This window comes from Pseudorasbora parva, chromosome 4, assembly GCF_024679245.1.
Source record: "Pseudorasbora parva isolate DD20220531a chromosome 4, ASM2467924v1, whole genome shotgun sequence".
Lineage (NCBI taxonomy): Eukaryota > Metazoa > Chordata > Actinopteri > Cypriniformes > Gobionidae > Pseudorasbora > Pseudorasbora parva.
Window position 1 is genome coordinate 14,165,174 of NC_090175.1, and position 25,183 is coordinate 14,190,356.

At 40.6% G+C, this 25,183-nt stretch overlaps 1 protein-coding gene across 4 annotated transcripts in view; it reads left to right on the forward strand.

The window, feature by feature from the left end:
- The first annotated feature begins 9,310 nt into the window (after positions 1-9,310).
- sorcs1 (sortilin-related VPS10 domain containing receptor 1) overlaps positions 9,311-25,183 on the forward strand; it is a 302,164-nt gene continuing 286,291 nt past the window's right edge. For 2 of the 4 annotated variants that reach the window (XR_010904712.1, XM_067441002.1), the window contains exon 1: positions 9,311-10,245. Coding sequence is in view for 2 of the 4 variants with exons in the window: in XM_067441002.1 (XP_067297103.1) it covers positions 9,568-10,245 (678 nt within the window). In the remaining 2 variants the exon portion in view is untranslated. The remainder of the gene's footprint in view (positions 10,246-25,183) is intronic. The other 2 variants (XR_010904711.1, XM_067441000.1) reach the window with 1 other exon arrangement.

Here is a 25,183-nt window from a genome sequence, read left to right on the forward strand (position 1 = left end):
GGGAGGGGTTGATTTGAAAGCGACGACCGGGATGATTCTCTCGACCACAGGGCTCGTAAACGTCTTTATCAAACAAACACAATGATTTATTTCTCATCCACCCGCGATTGATTGGAATACTATTTCTGTATTACATGGCCCGCTGTGGATATAAGCACAGACACAAACACACACACACGTGCGTGTGTGCCTAGATCAAGAAAGGAATATAATTTCTGCCGACGGGCATACGTTTTGGTTGCCCGTCTGGAAAACACACAGCCCGTGGACTGCTATTACATAAAAAGTTGTTTTACTCTCATAAGTGTGTTGCACCATTCCTGTCGGAACCAATATAGAAGGCACAGCATTGTGTCTGCAAATCCAGCACTTGAGACTTGTTTACAAATGATTCCGCAGTGAAATGAAGCGAACAAACATACGGCCTTTCCCGCGTGAGCTGGAACTTCATTAAAAATAAATGAAGTATCACATATTCCAACAAAATTAGGATCCAAAGGAAGCTTATGCAGCAACTGTGTTCTTCCACAATATCTTGCTATCTTCTTCTGCATGTTTATTGCTGCTGGCTAGCGTGATCCGATGAGTCGGTGGGCGGGGCTACTGAATTACTGTAACGGATTCACAGAGGCAGGATTCAATTGCAAGTAACTAGTTTATTGACAGAAGTGTCACAGAAGCCAAAACTCAGAACACAGAAGAAGTCCGGATAAGACGGAGCAGTGAGAGAGACTCTGTTGGCGACACGGGCAGGCTGTGAGCAGCAGTGACTCGGGAGCGCGGTTGAGGTAATCCGGGAAGGGATCCAGCGTTTCACGGAAGGGGGAAACGACAACCAACACGGAGACACAAGGGGAAACATCCAACAACGCTCTGACAAAGACAAGAGAGAAACAGAGAGACTAAATAGGGTGAAGGTGATGAGTTGCAGCTGGTGCAGGTGATCAGCCACAGGTGCGTGATGAGCCAATCCCAGGCTCCGCCCTCACCTACATTCAACACGCACCCAAGAGTGAGACAGGGAATCCATGAACCGTGACAGTACCCCTCCCCCTAGGAGCGTCCCCTGACGCTCCCAGCCGACCTTACCTGTTGATTGTAATCATCAATAAGGGAGTGATCCAGAATGTCCCTAGCAGGAACCCAACTTCTCTCCTCCGGACCGTAACCTTCCCAGTCCACCAAGTACTGGAAACCGCGTCCCCTCCGTCTAGAATCCAGAATGCGATTAACCGAATAAGTTGGTTCCCCATCTACGAGTCGCGGCAGTGGGGGAACCGGGACTGGCGGATTAAGGTGGGAGTGAAAAACAGGTTTGATTTTGGATACATGGAAGGCGGGATGAATCCTCCTGTACGCCGGAGGGAGTTTGAGGCGGACTGTCACCGGACTAATGATCTTGGTGACAGTGAACGGGCCGATAAATTTGGGAGCAAGTTTATTAGATACGGAGCGGAGAGGAATGTTCTTGGTAGAAAGCCACACTTTTTGACCGACGACGTAAACGGGAGGCTTAGACCGGTGGCGATCGGCTTTAGCCTTGGTGCGCGCTCCCACCTGGAGCAGAGTCTCACGGGCTCTGGTCCATGTGCGATGACACCTCTGGATAAAGGCGTGAACAGAGGGGACCGCGACCTCGGAATCCAGACTAGGAAAAATAGGTGGCTGGTAACCTACACTACACTCAAATGGCGAAAGGCCCGTAGATGACACTGGTAACGAGTTATGAGCGTACTCAACCATAGAGAGTTGCTGGCTCCAGGATGAAGGATTATTGGATACCAAACATCGCAACACTCTCTCCAGATCCTGATTGGCTCTCTCGGTCTGACCGTTGCTTTGGGGGTGATAACCCGAAGACAGACTAACCGTGGCTCCTAGTAATTTACAAAACTCCTGCCAAAATTTGGACACAAATTGGGAACCTCTGTCGGAGACCACGTCCATCGGGAGGCCATGTAACCGAAAGACGTGATCTACTACAGATACCGCTGTCTCCTTGGCTGAGGGTAATTTGGGCAAGGGAATGAAATGTGCTGCCTTCGAGAATCGGTCCACGACGGTCAAAACGACCGTCTTGCCCTGGGAGGGCGGGAGGGCGGTAACAAAATCTAGAGCGATGTGGGACCAGGGTCTCGAAGGAACAGACAGCGGCTGAAGTAACCCCTGGGGAGGTTGGTTAGATGTCTTACCAACCGCACAGACCGAGCAAGCCAAAACAAAACTGCGAACGTCGCGAGCCATAAGTGGCCACCAAAATCGTTGCTTTATTAAACTGCAAGTGCGGTTTACCCCTGGATGACAGGCAATGTTGGAGCAGTGACCCCATTTGAGGACCTCGGATCTTAACCCCTCCGGAACGAACAAACAACTCGGTGGGCCGCCGGGCGGGGGCGTTACCCCTTCTAAGGCCACTTTGACCTTCGATTCGATCTCCCATGTGAGTGTAGAGATAACTATCTTCTCTGGCAAAATACACTCGGGAGTAACCGGGCGTTCGGAAGCATCAAAAATACGAGATAAAGAGTCGGGTTTGATGTTTTTAGACCCGGGGCGGTACGAGAGAACAAAGTCAAAACGTCCGAAAAAAAGTGCCCACCGAGCCTGCCTGGAGTTGAGTCTTTTAGCAGATCTAATATATTCAAGGTTCTTATGATCCGTCCATACAATAAAAGGTACCCCCGACCCTTCAAGCCAATGACGCCACTCCTCCAACGCTAACTTGACGGCCAACAACTCTCTGTTACCAATGTCATAATTGCGTTCGGCAGGAGAAAGACGATGGGAGAAAAACGCGCACGGGTGCATCTTGTCATCTGAGGGAGAGCGCTGTGAAAGAACCGCTCCTACCCCCACCTCTGACGCGTCGACCTCTACCACGAACTGACGTGTGGGATCAGGGGCGACTAAGATGGGAGCCGAAACAAAGCGGCTTTTCAGTTTGGCGAATACAGCCTCGGCTGTATCGGACCACCTGAACGTCATTCGGGGAGAGGTCAAGGCAGTCAGAGGTGCGGCTAGTTGGCTGAAATTGCGAATAAAACGCCGATAGAAATTGGCGAACCCCAGAAACCTCTGTAGGGCCTTACGGGAATCTGGACTTGGCCAATCCATCACAGCCTTAACCTTGTCGGGATCCATGCGCATTCCCTCCGATGACACGATGTACCCTAAAAAAGGAACAGACTGTGCATGAAAAGCGCATTTCTCCGCCTTGACAAAAAGCCCATTCTCTAGCAACCTCTGAAGCACTCGTCTGACGTGTCGAACATGTTCCTGGAGAGACGAAGAAAAAATCAAAATGTCATCCAGGTAGACATATATGAATTGGTCGACCATGTCTCTCAACACATCATTGACGAGTGCCTGGAAAACCGCTGGGGAGTTGGAAAGGCCGAAAGGCATGACCAAGTATTCAAAATGCCCCCTGGGGGTATTAAATGCGGTTTTCCATTCATCCCCCTCCCTGATGCAAACCAAATGATAAGCGTTACGTAAGTCCAACTTCGTGAAGACGGATGCTCCCTGTAACCTCTCGAAAGCCGAAGACATCAACGGCAAAGGATAGGTATTCTTTACCGTGATGTTATTCAGCCCTCGGTAATCAATGCAAGGTCGCAGAGAACCATCCTTCTTCCCCACGAAGAAGAACCCCGCCCCCGCTGGAGAAGAGGAAGGGCGGATGAATTTGGAGGCTAGAGAATCAGAAATATATTTCTCCATGGCCTCCCTCTCTGGAATAGAAAGAGAGTATAGTTTGCCCTTAGGCGGAGACTTACCTGGGAGTAAATCTATAGCACAGTCATAGGGACGATGCGGAGGGAGAGAAGCAGCTCGGGACTTACTGAACACTTCCTTCAGGTCGAGGTACTCCGGAGGCACGTTAGACAGATTCACCGTCTCACTCTGAAAAACAGAACGAGAAACAGACGAACAAGCAGACACCAAACAAGACTCATAACATCTATCACTCCACGCAGACACAGAGTTTTGTCCCCAGTCAACCCTTGGATTGTGTAACTCCAGCCAAGGGTGACCGAGGACAACGGGAGCCAAAGGGGAGTCCAGGATGAAAAATGAAATGCGTTCTGTGTGGTTGCCGGAAGTGATCAGTGTAAGTGGTTCAGTGGTGAATGAAATGTCAGGGAGAACTTGTCCGTTGAGTGCGTTGACAGAAATGGTGTTCTTGAGTGCAATGGTGGGTATGTTAAGTTTGTGAGCAAGGGCAGAGTCAATGAAGTTACCTTCCGCTCCCGAGTCGAGGAGGGCGAGGCTGGAAAAATCCTGAGCTGCCCACAGCAATCTCACCGGGAGGAGAGTGGAGGATGAGGTCTTTTCCACGGAGATCCCGCCCGACAGTAGCCTTCCTTTTACCGCCGGGCGTGGTCTTTTACCGGGCAGGAGTCTAGCAGGTGTCCGTTCCCGCCGCAGTACAGGCAAAGACCACGGGATCTCCGTCTTGCCTTCTCCTCCCGGGAGAGCCGAGCTCGACCCACCTGCATGGGCTCCGGGTCGAAGGTGTAGCTGACCGCATCCGTAGCGCTGGCCTGAGGGCATTCGACACTCCCATGCTGAGGCTCCATCCTGGACCTCAGCCGACTCAGACGAGCGTCCACCCTCAACGCAAGATCAATGAGACCGTCAATCTTCTCCGGAAGGTCGATGGTGAATATCTCCTTCTGGATGCGGTCAGCCAGCCCATGCAGGAACATGTCCCACTGTGCCTCCTCGTTCCACTTGCACTCGGCGGCCAGGGTGCGGAACTCGATGGAATAGTCCGAGACCGAGCGGTTACCTTGACGGAGCTCTGCGAGTTGACGTGCCGCTTCTCTTCCGGTCACCGCTCGGTCAAACACCCTTCTCATCTCTGCCGCCAGCGTCTGGAACGAGGAGCAGCAAGGATGTTGATTCTCCCACACCGCCGTTCCCCAAAGTGCGGCTCGTCCGGAGAGCAGGGTGAGGATGAATGCCACCTTGGATCTTTCTGTGTTGAAAGTCTGCGGTTGAAGAGCGAAAAACAAGGAACACTTGGTAAGGAAGGCTCTGCAATAATTGCTCTCACCGGCATAACTCTCAGGGGTAGGCAGACGTGGTTCCGGTTGCCGCGATGTAGATGGTGTGTGGGGAATCGGCGGTGGGTCGGGCACAGTGGGACCGACGAGTTGTTGCATCTGTTGGGTCAGCTCGGCCACCCGTGCCACCAAGGTGTGTACTGCCTGTCCTGTGGCAGTTAAGTTCGCCTCCTGCTGGTCCAGTCTCTCGTTGCTGCTGGTCAGTAGGGCGTTGATACTTGCTGAATCCATGGTTGGTCAGAGCGTTCTGTAACGGATTCACAGAGGCAGGATTCAATTGCAAGTAACTAGTTTATTGACAGAAGTGTCACAGAAGCCAAAACTCAGAACACAGAAGAAGTCCGGATAAGACGGAGCAGTGAGAGAGACTCTGTTGGCGACACGGGCAGGCTGTGAGCAGCAGTGACTCGGGAGCGCGGTTGAGGTAATCCGGGAAGGGATCCAGCGTTTCACGGAAGGGGGAAACGACAACCAACACGGAGACACAAGGGGAAACATCCAACAACGCTCTGACAAAGACAAGAGAGAAACAGAGAGACTAAATAGGGTGAAGGTGATGAGTTGCAGCTGGTGCAGGTGATCAGCCACCGGTGCGTGATGAGCCAATCCCAGGCTCCGCCCTCACCTACATTCAACACGCACCCAAGAGTGAGACAGGGAATCCATGAACCGTGACAATTACACGTGCTTATTATTCTGTGGAGGCGGTGTTTCTCCACTAGATGACATCAGGATGAAGCACACGATCGTTTTCTGGGCCTGGTGTCTATAAAAGCTTTTCTTTGACTAACAAGGACGTTTTCAGCTCTGAAACTTAGAGGATAATCTTATATTACCATGACCTTTTATATATCAAAAGCTCAAAGAAAAGTTGATTTCTTAATTCATCACCCCTTTAAGTTTGCTCTTTAGAACGTCTGTTAAGGATGCATAGTGAGCATTGATGCACTCTGAGTTTGGCAGTGCATTGTGGGACTTTAGGGAGGAAACATTTCAGTGTACTGGAAGGGTTCTGTGATTGAGACAGCCCTTAAAATGGTCGACTCCTTGGTCGATGCCCTAACTACTGAACTAAGGAGCTGACTGAGACACACCCATAATACACATGTGCCATTATTAATAACTAATGATTTTTACAACAGTAACAAATCAATCAAAAACTTACTTAAGTTGGACTAGAGCTGCTGTACAGAGAAGACAACCTTTGTTGAATTAATTTCCTATTATCACTGTAAAGCTGCAATCTGTATTCAAAAAAGCTCTATATAATTAAAGGTTAATTGACTTATTTGTGAGGGAAAATAGATTTGGTGCAAAGCATGTTTAAAGTCAGCATAAGCTAAGTTTAGACAGTATTTTCTTCCCTATTGTGAAAAATGTAGGGCGGGACTTGATTTTGTCCATCGGAAATTGATTGGATGGCTCTGGTTTGCTATTGGTGGATCTCATGTGAGTGACATGTTGATCCTGCCCTCAAACCAGTTAACACGTGTGTGTGTGTGTGTGTGTGTGTGTGTGTGTGTGTGTGTGTGTGTGTGTGTGTGTGTGTGTGTGTGTGTGTGTGTGTGTGTGTGTGTGGTTGTTTCCTTGAAATAGCAGGACACAAATGTGTATAATGACATGGGTATGACAGGACATTACAAAGAGAGAGTGAAATATGAAGATATTCTACATGTCCCCACTTTCTTTTCAAAAGGCTTATAAATCATGCAGAATGAGAAAGTAAAAATGCAGAATGTTTTCTGTTATGGGTAGGTTTAGGGACAGGGGCAGTGTAGAAAACCATTATGTGAATGTCCCCACATTTCCCAAAAACAAACGTGTGTGTGTGTGTGTGTGTGTGTACAGAGAGAGAGAGAGAGAGAGAGAGAGAGAGAGAGAGAGAGAGAGAGAGAGAGAGAGAGCGAGCAACTCAATTATAGCCATAAAAAAATATTAATTGTCATTTTTGATTTCATGGTGACTTTAAAGTAAATGCACACTGACTGCTCAAATCACAATCTGAGATTCATTTGTGAATTATGCCTGTCTAGTAAAACTGGAGCTTCAAAGATTTATTTACTAAAGGGATAATAATAATGTGGTTATTTTGAATATGTTTTTAAAATCGCTATTTTAAAATTGATAATTGTCTCTATCACCTTTAGATAGCCTTTGCTGTCATTATATTTACATGACTTTTAACTAAAACAAACCTTGAGCATTAATTTATGAAAAAAAGATAATAATAATAATAATAATTTGTATTGTATTATTTTTAGACTCAACTTTTTCCTTAGGGACTCTAGTAAGAATAGATCAGCATGGGAGCGAGACAGATAACCGCACAGCTTCTCTTGGAAATGACATTTGCTATATAAATAAAGATTTTCTTTAAAGTGAGCACTACATTTATTTCTAAGGTGTGAGGGTGGGAAACTGCTGTAATGATCTCTATTATGTATGTGTACCATAAAAAAAAAACTTTCTTCCTAATAATGGAAGGGAAATGTGTAATGTAGGCTGGTGAATTAATCTGTATAATGACCTTTTTAAAGGCATGTTTAACCATACTAATGTTTGATGCAACAGGGCAGCTGTAGTTCTCTCTCTAAGCAGAGATACTGAGATTGAGAGTCTCTCTCTGAGCCTGAGGCATTAAAATGTATATGGCATCTGCAGATCTGGTATGGATTGCATTCAGCATAACCTATTTAATGCATTCTGCAATGGTGTAGAATTGTGTCCTGTACTGTTTTTTTCTCGCTATGTTTTTAATTTATTGTGTGTGTGTGTGTGTGTGTGTGTGTGTGTGTGTGTGTGTGTGTGTGTGTGTGTGTGTGTGTGTGTGTGTGTGTTTGTGCGTGTGCGTGTGTGTGTGTGTGTGTGTGTGTGTGTGTGTGTGTGTGTGAGCCTGTTTATGTGGTTTAGACACAAATTTGTATAACTACATGGGTATTACACTGGTATTACAAATGTGGTTTATGAGGACATATCAAATGTCCTCATAATTCAAATGGCCTTAAAAACATACTAAATGATGTTTTTTTGAGAAAGTAAAAATGCAGAATGGTTCCTGTGATGGGTAGGTTTAGGGGCAGGGGCAGTGTAAGGGGATAGAAAATACGGTTTGTACGGTATAAAAACCATTACGCCTATAGAGAGTCTCTGTAAACCACATAGACCAACATGTGTGTGTGTGTGTGTGTGTGTGTGTGTGTATGGGGGGGGGGGGGGGGCTTTTTTCGTGAAATATGAGGACACAAATATATATAATGACATGGGTATGACATACAAGGAGAGGGTAAAATATGAGGACATTACCCATGTCCCCACTTTACAAAATGCTTATAATATATCATATAGATGTTTTTTTTTTTTTTGAGAAAGTAAAAACGCAGAATGTTTCCTGTCATGGGGGCAGGGGCAGTGTAGGGGGACAGAAAATACGGTTTGTACAGTATAACAACCATTGAGCCTATATGTAATGTGTAGGCTATGTAATTCTGCATTGGAGTTGGTAATAGTTCATTTGTTAAGTTTGTTGTCTTGAAATTGGGGCACAGCTCTAGACAAAAACCTGATTGATGCGCATCAGATCCATTTGCAATTCGCTCATCGATCCAAAGGATGCTGTGAAGAATGTGAATTTGTCCCGAGACGTGCGAGAACATCAAATTAATCTTGGAATGAAGTTCTTCGGTAGCTAAATCCTTGATATCCGTTTCTAATTATTGGCCGTTTAGGGAGTCATATAAAACAATAGTTTTATAATACCTCTCGTTTCATTAACCATCACAGTTTTACAAGTTCGTCAGCTAGACGATAAAGAATAGAGCTTTCGTATAGCAACATACGTGAAACGTTTTAAGTAATTATTTATAACGATATCACATGTATGGCACAAGTAGCCTACCATATATCATTAAAATGGTTTAGGACGTTACAAAAAAAAAATATGTTCCGAGACTGCAAGGACATGCTGACAGAAATTAATTTAAGAAGTCATTCAATTAGCGCACTGCTATTAGCAGCACAGCTAATAACTCTCACATTCCGACAAACGTCATACTTGTCTCTCGGGCTATTAGTATGCGAATTACCCGGGATAAAATTGACTCAAGCTCTGAGTGAAATTCGGTTTCTGTTCGTCTGAAAGTTCCGTCCCCGAGAACCAATGCGACGAACAAAATCACTCAAACTGCGCCCTTGTTATATTTGATTGCGGAATGCATTGTTGGAAAATGTCTGGGTGAATATGAATGTTGTGGCTCTGGAAAGAATCGTGTCTTTATGCTCTTGCTCTCCTCTGTAATCCCCCGAGCTCCTCCCCTCAGTGCGTGGAGAGCTTCATTTGATCAAATCCTTCAAGTTGGAGCGCTTCGCTGAATCGCACTTTTCCACAACATCTCAACTGTGGCTGCCTCGCCGCGCTGCAACTTGTACGAGGACTTGTTTTCATCAATAACTGACGCTAAAAAGGGGGAAAGGACACTGTATCCTGTTGTTATCAGCGATGGAGAGGGAGATCAGATATTGCCGGGTTAATGTCAGTGCTTTCTGCACCTTGCTTTTGGTTTTGTTCGCTTGGGTTCCGGTGACCGAAACAGTGATAACTTGCAGGTCATGTCACCTGCTGGATAAGTGGAGCGGTCGGGAATTATTGGTGAGGATGGACAGTGGTCTCGACTCTGGTAAAGTTAGTGGAAAAAATGGAGACGGGTCAACGGCGCTGTTTAATTCGGCTGGTGCTGAAACTGCTCAGCCCGACTGCGGAGCAACCGACAACGGCGAACACGCTCACTCTGTGCGTAAAAGGAATACGGACAGGCTTCGCTCAGAGAAAACGCCACCCGGTGATAAATGGAAGTCGATGCGCAGGAATGGCAAAGTTTATGATCTCAAACGGGCAGGTTCTCGGGGCTCAGTCCCTGGAGATCACCATCACCGAGTGCGTAGAAGCAGCCAGGGACCCGGCTCGCCCCCAGGTGCGCGCTCGCCGCCGGCTTTTGGCAACATCACCGCGCGAGCTGCGCGCAGAGTCCCCCGCTCCGAGCTGAGGTGGAACAGGGACGAGCGGAGAACGGCAGCATCTCGACAGGAGGAGCTGAAACTTACCAGCTCTACCTTTGCACTGACAGGGGATTCCGCTCACAACCAAGCCATGGTGCACTGGTCCGGCCAAAACAGCAGCGTAAGTGCAAATCAAAACTAAGCAGTTCTCGCTGTTGACATACCCTTACATTCTGATCTAAACGAGTGTTTCCGAAAGCGCGTGTGTGTAGAGGCTGTGTGAGTGAGGGGTTTGGGGCGCAGAGACGAACAGATGTCCATTGTTGATGTCCCAGAGATGTTTCATATGCGTTTCACGCCAGTTTTATTTGTTAAACTTTCATGGTTTTTGATTAACCCTGGAAAAATGAAGGACACTTGCTTGTGAAACACGTTTCCCACTTATGATTGTTTGTGATGTTGGGTCACCAGCTCATGCTTTTCAATATTAAGCGTCAACTGTGTTGCTTTGGCATCATTAGGGGGAAAAGGATTAAAATACTCTCTACACTTGGCCAGGCTGATGTGCTGGCTGGTTTGAAAGGGATTTTCGGCACTTTTAAGCTGGTCAGGCTAGAGAACCGACTTGCCCTCTGTCTAAGTCAGCTAAACAACAGCTTGGCCCAGCTATGAGACCATCAGCTCATGTTGGCTGGATGTGTGTGTAGGTGTTTTTTTCTTTCAGCTGGCATATTTTTAGGTGATACATGGGGTCATGTTTGTTACCTGAAACACTTTAGCAGAGATATTGTGAGTGACTGAATGGACTGAATGAAACTCACTTCATACAAATACACAATGAGCAGTAATCACATTTTAAACACATCTCAATCTGGTATATTGGCGGAGATTTAACCCTTCAAATTATTATCAGATAAGTAAACTCATTTACATTTTACTCGCTGTATAGCCAAACTATGGTATTGTTACCAATTTTAAAAAAATGCAGTAACAACTTTATATGGCTCATTTCTCACTATTAAGTTGCTTATTATCATGCATATTACTAGGATATTGGCTGTTTATTAGTACTTATAAAGTACATGTTAATGCCTTATTCTGCATGACTGTTTTCAATGTCCTATCCTACCCAATACCCAAAATTTACAACTACATTACTAGCTTTTAATAAACAGTAATTATGAGTTTATAAAGGCACAATTCGTATAGTTAATAGTGAGAATTGGACCCTAAACTAAAGTGTGAACAACACGGTAACACTTTAGTTTAGGGTCCAGTTCTCACTAACTAGTTGCTTATGCTTGCATATTATTAGGATATTGGTGGTATACTTATAAAGCACATATTAATGCCTTATTCTGCATGACCATATTCTACGTCCCTTAATCTTACCCAATTACTAAACGCTACAAAAACTACCTTACTTAATTTTTCAGTTGACCAAACTGAATTTCTGTGAATTGATGCAATTCAATAGCCTGACGTGGTCATACTCAATTGTAGTCAGAATATGAGTCTGATCTGCTCCATTGGGCTGTGATTATGGGGCGTGTTTCAACCAAACCAGGAAAGACCTCGATTGGATAGACCTACAACCAGTCAGAGCAACGGAGCGACGCATAACGTTAGCTGTCAAATGTCAACAGAACTCAACTGCACTCTGTTGCAAAGTCTGCGTTTTTTTTCCGTGGGTTGTTTTCCATGTCGGCGGGTTGCAGCGACCTCAATTATGTGATATATATACACATGAAGGCCAATTTTAGCACGCAACCGTGCAAAAATAACACACATTTTAACCCCCAAATGGCATTTTTTCCCTCTATAGATCAAGTCCAGACCGAACTGTCCGAGCTCAAATGTTGTGGGTAGGGCTACGTTCGGGTGGCATCCAGGCTAGCAATTTACTTCAAAGAAATTCAGTTTGGCCAAATAAAAATTTAGATGTGATCAGTCACTAGAAAATTTTCAATTGGAGACCTGAATTTTGTTTTACAGTGTAACTAGTTTATTGAGGAAAAATGCTTAATAGTTAGTTAACAATAATACATGGACCTTAACTAAACTGTGATACAGATTTTAGGTAATTGTGCAGAACAGGACACAATATTGCTCTTTTTAAAAATCTCACTCATACTAAAGAATCATTTAAACTGTGCAAATTTTATAATGGGACTCGGGCTTAGGTTTTTTAACTAATCCGTATTTTTGTTTTACATGTCTTATGAGCTATATGCAGAGCTATCTTGATATAACATTTAAAGGGTCTGTTATAAGTAATTATTATTAATAATGCACTAATAACTCTTTTAGACCTCTCAACACTATTTTAATCACAAATGTCACATTTAGATTACTATTGTGTATATTGAGTGCTCTTTCTTTCTTTCTTTCTTTCTTTCTTTCTTTCTTTCTTTCTTTCTTTCTTTCTTTCTTTCTTTCTTTCTTTCTTTCTTTCTTTCTTTCTTTCTTATTGTGATCATTTACCAATGACTATTTTACACTGAGCTATAATGAGCATTTCCCACAATTCTCCTGTGCAATATATCACATCAGAGCAACTAGATTTCAGATATAATTCCTCATCCCCATTATATAGTTCCCCTCTCTCGTTTGACAGAGCAGATGTTTTCTTGCCTTCAGGTAAAATCTGCGGGCATTTCCTAATTCAAACACTGTACTCACTAACACGACACATTTGTTAGAGAGATGACAGTCAACCACGGAAAAGTTTCAGGACAAATATGTGGAGAACGTAACCTCAGGGAATGAACTTCGGTACGTCCTACTAGCAGAACTCAATCATTTTGGCTCAGAGCTGCTGCCATTATCATATTCCTTAATTGAATTTTCCTAGTGTTGTGCTGTATGAATAGCATATTCAGTAGACTCAATATATATATATGGTCTTTTTCGTTCTCAGTAGGTATACAGGGACAATGAACAATGGGCAAAGTAAAAACGATAACTTTCATTAAGTATTCAGTGTCATTGCAGTATAAGGAATAATTGAGTAGGCTGGGAGATTCTTTCCTTAGGTACTGTATGAATAAAGAAACAGCTGTAGTGTATAATAATTTTTATTGTGCAAATGGAAATGAGGATTAATGTTGGCTGGATCTGTGACATGTTTGCTGTATATCACAGATTTTTGAAGATGAGTTGAAAAATGCTATGGGTTTTGCCAGTGTTGGGGATAACACCTTAAAAGTTATTTTCAAGCAACTAGTAAAGTAACAATTGTAAAATTTACAATGAATTATTACTAAGTAACTGAGTCACTTTTTCCAATAATTAACACAAGTTACTTTCCCATTTATTGACTGACACACCATGTACATAAAAACTACACATAATGTAATAACAATTATGTAATTATTATTGTAATAAAATGTTCATAATGTAATAATTTTCTCACTATGAAATAACATATTGAGGTCATAATGTAAAATTATTACATTATAAACTCACCAAAATCATGTCATGTTTTTATTATTTAACTTTCTCAAACATTTGAAGATGTATTTAAACACAGTTTCAACTTCCGTTAACAAGAAAGCAATGAAAACATCCATAATGTGTGTAATGTTTAATATTATTCCTTAATATGTTGGTTTCTTTATTTTTTGTGCCACATTCTTTCTCCTTTTTTCTCTTCTTCTCTCTTCTCTATTTTTTAGGATTATTGTTCAATAAATGTAATTAAGTTTCTTATATATATTTCTTCTGTTTACTATTGAACCATACTTTCCTTTAGTTTTTTTTAGTTTTTATATTTCTTGTATGTTTTGACTTGTTTTGTTTGTTAATATTGCAATAAAAACACACACACAAAAAATATATTGCTGAAGTAAGATGCTGCGTCCCAATTTGCCTACTTATACTATGCCTTAAAGTACTCTTTTTGTGAGAGTACATACTTTTAAGGGTTTAACAGAGGAGTGGGCAAGCTTTGGCACATACTTCGTCATCTTTAAACGATAGCTCTGTCGCTTAGTCACACACATCCTGTCACCGTTTTAAACTGCCAGGTCAATCATCTTGTCAAAGTTAAATCCTCCACATTCAATTTCATTTCATTTCCTACCGTATCGTAGAGAAATGTAGTAGCCCGTTGATCTGCCATCCGTGGGTCTTTCGTGCGGAGACTCTCCTCATGTGTTTGCAATTTGAATATAATGATGAATTTAAAAGTTAATGGACAAACGTATCATTACAAAAGTTCACAATGCGGTTGCAGATTAACTATAATGTGCATAACATTGAATAAATATCTTTTTGTCAGGTTAGACACTGATTATTCACTCAAAATCCTTTATCTAAACCTGCCATTTTTGTATTTTTTGAACACTTTTTTGTAGTTTGTAGTTGTTCAAATCCTTGTACAACTTTACAAGGGCAGTATTAGCCATCAGAGGTCAGGCTACATTAGCCTACTATAATATACATGGTAAAAATTAACTGATTTGTAAAGAAAACTTAAATTACACCCAGTTGTGTTTTTCTTTTTCTTTTATAATAAAAAAGTTATTACCTTTACAATTACATAATCATATTTGTACTCCAATTCGTTTTTTTAAATATAAACATTTCAGTCGTGGCTGTCAAAGAAACTCATGAAATATTGAAGAACCAAGAGTCCAAAAATATAATTAAAATGTAATATGGTGCCTTTATTTAGCAAAATGCTCCCCTCTGAAGTAATTTTTTCCAGCGGACTAACGAGTTTATGGACACTGGTTATGGTTTTTCTGAGGTAATGTGACGTTACATGACATTGTTCACAAGCTGTTTTACTGACGTCTTTCCGCGGTTGAAACACTGATTGAGCGATTATGTGACGTGATACAGATTTCCGTAAGCTGTCCTGTATCTTTAACACTTTCAGACTCTCATCATGTTTATTTTGCGCAGTAACTGGTGTTAAGACGGAAGAGAAGATCAGTGCATGTGCGCGGCCGCTTCCTTTGAGCTGGGCTGCGCCTGAGCGATCTCACGGTATTTATGTTTATAAATTGCGTGATGAAAAAGATGCAATTTGAAATCTGAGACTATATATATCAATAGTAACAAAAGTTTGCGATCCATTTATTCATCTGATAACAGAATGACTAATCGATTCTTGGGATTTAAGAATCGATTAAAATCAGGAAATCTTTTTTTTTTTTTTTTTACCAGACCTGCTATTTAGGACGGATAGTATACAAATTGCAATTCGGTCATATTTTACAAGGTGGCTAATTTATATGAATTTGTATTAATGACCTACCCCTATCCCTATCCCTGCCCCTAAACCTACCCGTCAATGGGGTTTAGACGAATCGTACAATTTCGTACAAATTAGCCACCTTGTAAAATACGTAAGAATTGGCCATGAGATAGTGTTGGAATTGCTTATGCATATTTTTCTGTGATCCAAAATGGCAGCACATCTGAAAGGTTTGTTTGAGTTGCGCCCTCTCCTGTACAGGCGTAAGTTTGCCTTCAGCCTGAGGCTTATTCAGTTCCCTTTTGGGGAAACAGTCTTTACATTTAGCCTTTACATAAATAGAACTTTGTAAATAAAAAAAAAAAACAAGCCTAGGTAAGAAAAGTAACACAAAAGTAACATAACACATTACTTTACACATTAATTTTAGTTACTGTTTTAGTCAGTAATGCATTATTGTAAGGCATTACTTTTAAAAGTTACTTTCCCCAAAAATGCTGGGTTAAAAACAACCCAAGTTGCGCTGAAAATGAACAAACCCAGAAATTGGGTTGTTTGAATGGGTCCATTCACTGGGTTCAAACAACCCAATTTCTGTGTTTGTCCATTTTCAACCCAACTTGGGTTGTTTTTAACCCAGCATTTTTTTTAGAGTGTGGCTTTGGGTTGTGAATGTTTATGAGTTGGTGAGAAGTAGCGTTTGTTATTGGATATGAAATATTGCATATATGAGCATGTAAATGAAACATTTCAGGCACAATTTCATAAGTTTCCTGACGGGGGAAAAAAAACGTGTCACTGCGTTATAGCCATCCAGTACTGACTTTTCAGTCAAGGGCAGTTGGGTGACTAATTGTCCTGACGAAGTCCCTGTCAGCAAGCAGAAGGAGAAAATCAACTTTTTTGTAGCCAATTAGTAAGAACTTATTTGCAAAAAGTTTCTGAAAACCCTGTAAAATATGCAATCAGCACGAGTTGTCATATGTGAAACAGTCTCACGCTAATGCCGTTAACTCGCTCAAATCTATTTCTGGCCTCCTTTAGTGCAACACTTGTAAGAGGAAAGAGCAGTATATCTGATCTTATAACTTAACACTCTGTTACCAACTGACTAAAATGCGATTAATTGGATGGTTAAAAAACATATTATGCAGTCAACTCTGTCTCTTTAATTAAAGCCTGAATAGCACAATGTTTTGCTAGATGTGGGAAGCATCATGGCTAGTTTGGAGTTGTTTTTGCTGGGTGGTTCCTACATCTAAGTGCTCACCTGATAAGAAACACTCATCTCCCCAATGGGTAACTATTTGCAATTCTTTTTGTACAAGGCTTCACACAAAATGTGTTGTCCCAATACAGATTTCCAAAGAATAGTGCCTAGCAAACCTTGCTCGACTAATACTTTATTCCCAACCTGAGTGATATTAAGGTTGTATTTCTTTTTATTGAGCAATAAACCCCATTTGTTATTTTCTTTGAAAGGCACATAAACTTATGTCAACTGCAGTAAAGCCAGGACTAATGTATTCCACCACTAAAACATTTGCTATTCAGTGTCCATGTGTGACCCCTATCTCAAATATGGCACACATTTATTTTGTTTTTGGAAACATCAGACTGAAAAAGCTATTTTATATTTTAAGAGTGAATATCGAATAACATAAAAACAATTAAAACGAAACAAAAGAAAACAATAAAAGCAAAAAACATCCTGTGCAAGGATTTGTGGGTGGACAGCTGAAGGGCAACCATTTTTATTTTTCTGATATGAATGGTAGCTCTGCCATGAAGTATTTGGCAAGAAATGTAAATGAAGACAAATAGCACCGAAAATGCCTTTGCTAGACAAAAATGAACAGCCACCACAAACATTTTACCCTTTGAGATAATTTCGCCTGTTGAAAACAAATAACTCTCCAGTGTAACCGCATTCCAAACATTCAATACCAGGGCATTTTTTTAAGCTCTTGAAAAATGAATAGCACCCTACTGGAAATGGCAAACTCATAGCAGTATGGCACATTGACTTATTGCTAGCATTACAAACCAGTTGTAGTTCAAGCTATAATTCAGTTTGAGTCAACATGAAAACCCAACTGACCGTATTTACTTTCTTTATACATGTTCCCGGTCAAAATGTGATGGATTCATTTGTGATATAATCCAAAGAAAAGGTCTCATTGCCAACGTGAAATGAGTTATGAATGCAGCCTTTGTGTTGACTACAACTGTACAATAGCATAAACGCACAATCATTTTTTAAAGGGGTCATGACCTAAGAAATCAAAATTGCCTTAATCTTTCAACACATAAGAGGTCGTTGAACCATTAAAACATCCTGCAAATTTTAGAGCTCCTCCTCATTATAAACAAAGCTTTGAATCCCGAGCTCCAAAAACAGCTCGTTTGGATATTGCAGGATTTGTGACATCATACTGGCATGTTAATTTACATATGCTCGCCTCCAGAGCAAGACGTCGACCAATAGTTTTACATCATCACACCATAAGCCCCTCCCGCTGGCTTTCGGTCGCTTATGTGGATGCAAGTGTTGCGTCAAATGCAAAAAGAAAAGATTATATGCTGTCTACACTGGATACAGTACACAGAAGCGCACTTATTTTACTTCATGCTTAAGTGTGCCGACAACAAGACAGAATGGAGGAGTAAATAGAAGCGTAACGGAACGATTCACTTTTATGTGGCTTGTAACAGCTTGTTTTAATCTCTGTACAGTCTTCAGAAGGATACCAGTGTCAGGTTTATTTTAACAGTGTCCCAAACGAGATTATATGTTTGTTCAGAGAATTTGACTGCAGATTGTTTTGTAAACGAGGCACAGTATAATGAAGTTTTTTTTTTTCGTTGATAGATCGGCAGCTACATCACAAATAATAAAGTAAACAATTTCAAAATACTTTGTCTGTAAATGATGTAAATGAAACGTAAAAGAGAGAGAGAGAGAGAGAGAGAGAGAGAGAGAGAGAGAGAGAGAGAGAGAGAGAGAGAGAGAGAGAGAGAGAGAGAGAGAGAGAGAGAGAGAGAGAGAGAGAGAGAGAGAGTTTATGTTATTGTACAGTTATGGCCAACACAAAAAAAAATCATTTTCTTTAGAATTATGTCCACCGATGAATTGTTCACATTATGACCAGCAACATGTATACAGAAAATAGTGCTGTAAAATCGATTAATCGCGATTAAATGCATCCAAAATAAAAAAAAGAGATGTGGTCATTTCTGTTTTCATATTGACTTTAACTGAATTTTAGTTGCACTTTATTTTACAGTAGGTGCACTTAAAAATATTGGTAACTACATATAATGTAACAGTTAATATAAGGTAACTACACACTGTAAAACATTTTTGTTGGTTTTTGTTGGTTTAACTTAAAAAAGTAAGTAACCTGGTTGCCTTAAAATTTTGAGTTTATTGAAATTAAAAATGTAAGTTGATACAATGAAGGAAATTTGTTTAATAAATAGAAACTCAAAATATTATTGTATCTGAACCACATACAAAATGTGATAAATCATGAAAATAACTAGCCTGGATGCCAGCCGAAATTAGCCCCGCCCACAAAATGTTTAGGTTGAGCAGTTCTGGGCCTCGCTGCATAGAGGAGTGATCTCTGAACAGAAACTGTTCGGACCAATGAAATCACCAGGGCGGGCTTTAGATGATGACGGACAGATGATCCACAGTAACGTAATCATCACGTCATCAAAGGGGCTTGGATTATATTGATCGAATCCTAAACTGAGAGCTTGTTTGTATCTGCATTCACCTTCACAATTTCTCTCAGAAATGATGATCATGTTGGGTAAGTACTCTGTGTATCATTCAATTCTTTTATTTTTTTACAACAAAGAAAGATCGTTTATTCCAGTGTGTTTGCAGACAGGGTTGCCAAGTTTTTACAACAAAACCCGCCAACTACTAGCCCTAAACAATAGCTTCTCGGGGGGTTCTCCGGGGAAAAATGGCATTTGGAGGTTAAAATGTGTGTTATTTTGGCATGGTTGCCTGATAAAATTCACACTCATGGGTCTATATATATCACATAATAGTCGCTTAAACCCGCGGAAAAAAACGCAGACTTGGCAACACAGTGCAGTTGAGCTCTGTTGACATTTGACAATGCGTCGCTTCGTTGCTCTGATTGGTTGTAGGTCTATCCAATCGAGGTCTTTCCTGGTTCGGTTGAAACACGCCTCATAATCACAGCCCAATGGAGCAGATCAGACTCATATTCTGACTAGAACTGAGTATGACCACGTCAGGCTAGAAAATAGCACTATTTGGCATGTTTCACTGCATCATCAGAAATAAAACACACACAATTACCCAATATGCTTACAAAATCTTTTAATAATATTTTAATAAAGGTTGTCGAATCTCAAAAATGTTCATTGTATTAACTCAAAATTTTAATTCCAATGAACTCAAAATGTTCAGGCAACCAGGTAACTTTTTTTCTAAATAAGTTTTTTACAGTACATATTAAGGTTAGGTTTTGGGATTGAAGGTTAGTACCTAGTTATCACCCAGTTAGTGTAAATACTATACGCACTGGGGAACAGGACTGTAAAATAAAGTGCTACGCCTACCTGCATTTTTATTATGAATGTTTATTTCTGGTTGATTATTTTATAGCCATCTTACCCAGTCCATTCCTTCAGCTCTACTTGAATTCGACTTTCTTTTTCTCTCTGAAATTCACTAATTAACCTATGAATAATGGCGGCTTCAGCGGGGTTTCTGTAGGGAACAAGCATGGCCTTTCGAGCGAGAAATTGTATAAGTAATATGAAGATAATTGGATAAAATTAGATACAGGTGTCTTAATCTTATTGTTGTTTCTTATTTCTTACTGACCAATCCTGTTGTTGTTGTAATTTAATTAATCAGTTCAAAAGAATCGATTTGCTGAAACTCTAGTGTTGGTAATTAGTCTGTAATCTTCCTTCACTATACCGTTATAATTAGGGCTGGGTAAAAAATTGTGATTTCTTGATTTTAATCGATTCTCATTTTTATGAACCAATATTGATTCTTAAATCCCAAAAATCGATTGTTCATATAGATGATGAATGAACGGGACATTGTAGCGTGTCTTCCATCCAATAAATTACAATAATCTCTATGCTTTGTTTCTATTGAAAAGTCAAAGTCTCAGATTTCAAATTACATTTATTTTATCACGAAATTCAAAAACAAAAAATTGAAAACAACCCAATTGCTTGGTTAAAACAACCCAGTCGCTGGGCTTGTCCATCTTCAACCCAACTTGGATTGTTTTTAACCCAGCATTTTTTAGAGTGCATGTATGATATATCTATAATAATCAATATTGAAACAAATCGTATTGCAAGCTTGTGAATCGAAATCGAATCAAATTGTGACATTTTTGTCAATACCCAGCCCTACGATATAATTAAAAGGATTGAATCTGTTCAGCTATTCCTCCATCACAGCAGATAGCCACTTATAAGTTCATATTGTTCAGAACTTGCTGGTGACTTTTCAACTCAAAATGTGAAAGTAGCATTAAGTAGTATCAAAGTAGTATAAAGCACTATTGGTGCAAAGGTCAAAAGTACATTTCTTTCCCAGGATGCTGTGCTATAACGAGTGCAGTGTTTTTTGTTGTTGTTGTTTTGACTGCTCTGTTAGCTGGACAGTGGTCGTCTTCTAGTAATTATGAAAGGTGTGTGAATATCAGAGCATTAGCTTGATGCTTGCTTTTTATCCAGAAAGTCACTAATGTATCAGATTTTATAGGCAAAACATTTCTTACAGGGGACGCTTAGTGGCTCAGAAACAAGAAAGCCTCTTTTACCTCATTCAAATCTCAGCGTGTTATTTGGTACACTGGAAACATTTCTTAAAACACACACACACACACACACACACACACACACACACACACACACACACACACACACACACACACACACACACACACACACACACACACACACACACACACACACACACACACACACACACACACACACACACACACACACACACACACAAACATATCCTGTAGCTTTTTATTTGTATTTTTATTAACTTAGAAAAATAAAGTTGGTGCCATTGCAATGTACCAATAATAGCTAGTGTAAAACTTGTATTTTAATTAATTATGACATATCTTTAATAGTCTTGCATTTTTTTTAATTAACCTCCAAGTTACATTTCACCCTAAACTAAAAATAAAACAGGCTAAATAAATCAAAGAGACAATTCATTAAATTAGTACTTTACAATTAGTAGAATTACAATATTTTTATTCCCGTTATTGTCATTAGCAATTATTTATAAATATTTTTAAAATATATATGTTTTCCATCCATCTCAGTGAAAAAACAACAACTTTATTTTCTGGGTAAAATATGCTATTGATAGGTTTTGTGACATTATTTCATAATATCCCACTGCATTTAAGATATACAGTATAGTTCTGATTGATATTTTGGAAAGAGCCTTTGCTTACCGATTTCAATGATCGCAGGCTGAAAAACGAGTTATGATACAGTGGACGTGTCTATTCCCTAAGAAATAAGTGTGATTTCATTTCCTGTCCAGCTCCATATGTTGCTCCACAGTATAATCAAGCTGAAAATATATATTTTCAAGATATTAGATTCAATTTCATTTCAGCACAAGTGTATTAGCAAGACTCAAGGTAAAACACCCTGTTATGTAGTCATGATTACTCTTTGCTGTATGACTCATAAAGTACAAGGTGTACACACACACACACACACACACACACACACACACACACACACACACACACACACACACACACACACACACACACACAAACACACACACAAACACACACGGTATTGAATATTCCCAGTCTTGAATGTGATGCTTGTCTAAATGTGACCCATATGTGGCCTTGCTTTTGTTGTGTTGTGTTGACAACATTTCAGAAAGACTGGCACTTTTGCATTTGAGTCAGTTCATTTCTTCTAATAAGGATCGGTCGTTGTATTTCATGATAAATAATACATCAAGCCGAATGTAAGTGTTAAAAAGTGATCCTCTCAAAATGTTCATTAACCGAATGAGTATTAACGTCACTCTGAGTGGACAGAGAATGACACAGCGAGAGAAACACGTCAGAATGAGAGATAAACAAGAGTGACATATCACTGTGCGGAGAGAACGCACATAAGTCTTTTTTCCCAGCATGCATTTCATTCTTTTTGACAGGGGTGAGTGCTAGCAGTACTTAAGGCTAGTCAGAGGTTTCCATATCCCAGAATGCAGAGGGGAAACACCCATCTCAGCCACTGGCAGCCTGTGTATATCTGTGGCACAAATTGAATTTCAAGCAATCTGTAGCCCTCAGGAACAACAGTGAAAATACCAAAGAAAACAAGTTTTTTTTTTTTTTTTGCAGTAGACCTGCGTCATGCTGAGAGATGAGATGAAAGATTGTGATAATTGTGCGAGTTAGCCGTTGCATGCTGGAAAATGCCGTGGCTAAACTTCACAAATCTACTGAGATTACAACATCTGAATAAAGCCATTATTGCTATTGCCTCGCACACTGCCAGCGATTATTACCTCTCTCCTCCTCTCAAGAGCAAAGCAATTTGGTTATATTGACATCTGTGTTATGATTTACTTCAGACTAAATGGCAGTTAAGGGATTAATCCATGTAAATGTGTGGTAATAAACCAGCTAATATGAAAAAAAATGTTATATAGAATAACACTTGAGCGTAGAAAGACTCGACTGGAATGCGCAAAAGAGTGACACATGGCAATTATCTCCCTTAAAAACTATATTAAATGCCTACTTTATGTGGAATTGACCAGTAGAACATGTTCAGAAGATGATGGAAGTTGCAAAACTTGGCACCACAATGTTAAGGTGTTTTATGTTGTTGTGCAGTCGCTAAGGGGTTCTGAGTTAGGCTGACAAGCCAGACCCACATCAAGATGTTTGGTCTGGAAACTCACCATTGACAGCTCAATCCGAGGGGCGGGATAAACGGTTGTCTTTCAAACTCCCTCTGCACGCGATAGGATAGCGCTACAACCAACCAGAGCAACGAAGGTGAAGCAGAGCTTGTTGACAGATTAAACATTCGCTGTATCTGGTCGGCAAAACTCAGAACACATCTTCCCTTTTTAATAATGACTTCAGTGCCGTTCTTTGTTCTTTTCTCCGAGAAAAAACTCCAAGTCTTCCAGATCAGGTCAAAGCTGATTCGAGAGACCGCCGTTCGCCAGTTTCTGTGTTTACTAGAAGCACGCAAGCGCAACTCGGCCGTCGCCATTATGGCCCCACCCACTGACTCTATACACAATGTGATTGGCCCGGCAAGAGTTAGGCCAATACAGCTCAGAAGGATATTGAGAGTTGCTAGACGACACTCGCGGGCAGATTAGATTTGCTGCCGCTAGGGTGCGTCTAGATTTCTAGGCTAGTTCTGGGTGGCTTTTCCATTGAATTTTAGGATGTTCTAGATGTTGCTTGGGCGTTTTTGTTGGTTGTCATGTGGTTTTCCGTCAAAAGAGCCCATCTTCAAGTTTCTATAAAAAAGGTGCATTATGTAGGATTTTTGCAGTATAATATCCAAAAACCACCAGGCCAGTGTTATAAATTTTAAAGTCATAACATCATTTCAAACACACTTAAATGTATCTAATATGATAAACAGAGCTGTGTTACCTCACACTTATGACCAGAAAAGCGGAAATGGCGCAGACGACTGTGTCCCGTCAAAATAAAAGTGTTGTGCAACAATCGTTCCAGCAGACTTGTTCAGCTCCTCAACACTCAGCCAGGCTTGGCTTCATGCTACAGTTAACGTTACAGTATAACGTTAATAACCGCATCCAGGAACATGATTTCTGCCCGATTCCTATCCCGTTTCTTTTCCAGCGGCTGTGAGGTGAAGACTTAATGTTCTAAGATTCTGAGCTCAAACCTGGCGTCATCAAACTATGCATTTATTTTGAAAATGTGCCCTCTAGCGGATGGAAAAGTTACATAGTGTAGCTTTAATACGTAGGCGTCAATGCATAACATTTCCCGGCAAACATTCTTGGACCATTTAAACGTAAATATTATTACATCTTACAGAATATAAAATATAATTGATTAATCATTTAAAAAAATTATATTTTTAATCCACTAATCCACTCCTACCTCTAAACCTACTCATAATTTCTCAAAATCTACAATTATAAATAAAACAAAAACCTAACTAACAGACAAATGTGTTCTCTATAATTTATTTATTGCAAAAATGTCAAAAGCATCATCAAAAGTGGTTCAAATGATGATGTGTTATAGCCGCAGTCCCCTCAACAATAGTTGGTATGATGTACAGGGCAGAATTTATTAATAGCTGAAAATCCCGACACACATTTCTCATTCTAAACGCACACCAACTGAAACACGACAATTTGTGATGAAGCAGGCCAATGCGCGTTTGATATAACTGCAGTAAAACGTGTGGTAACACTTCTTCTGTGGCAATGTTTGAATTCATGTGGTGCACGATATTTGATTCACGGTCGCTGTTGAGAATGGAGATTAAGATCGGTGAATAAAAGGTCCTGTTCAAATTCTCAATGTTTTATTGTCCACCAGGTCAAGAAGGATTTGATTCATATCACATATAAAACGGGTTACACTTTATTTTATTACCAGTTTAGACATTCTACCAACTATAACTTCTCGACTACATGTCAAGTAGTTCTAATTAAAGTATTAATAGACTGTAGTAGACTGTTAGGTTTAGTAGAATGATTTGACATGTACTTGCAAAGTTAATCATATCAGTATGTAGCTGTTGGGGAGAATTAAAATAAAGTGATATTAAGCAGACTAGTCTACTACTACTCTAACGACTTGTATTTGACGTGGAAAGTTAC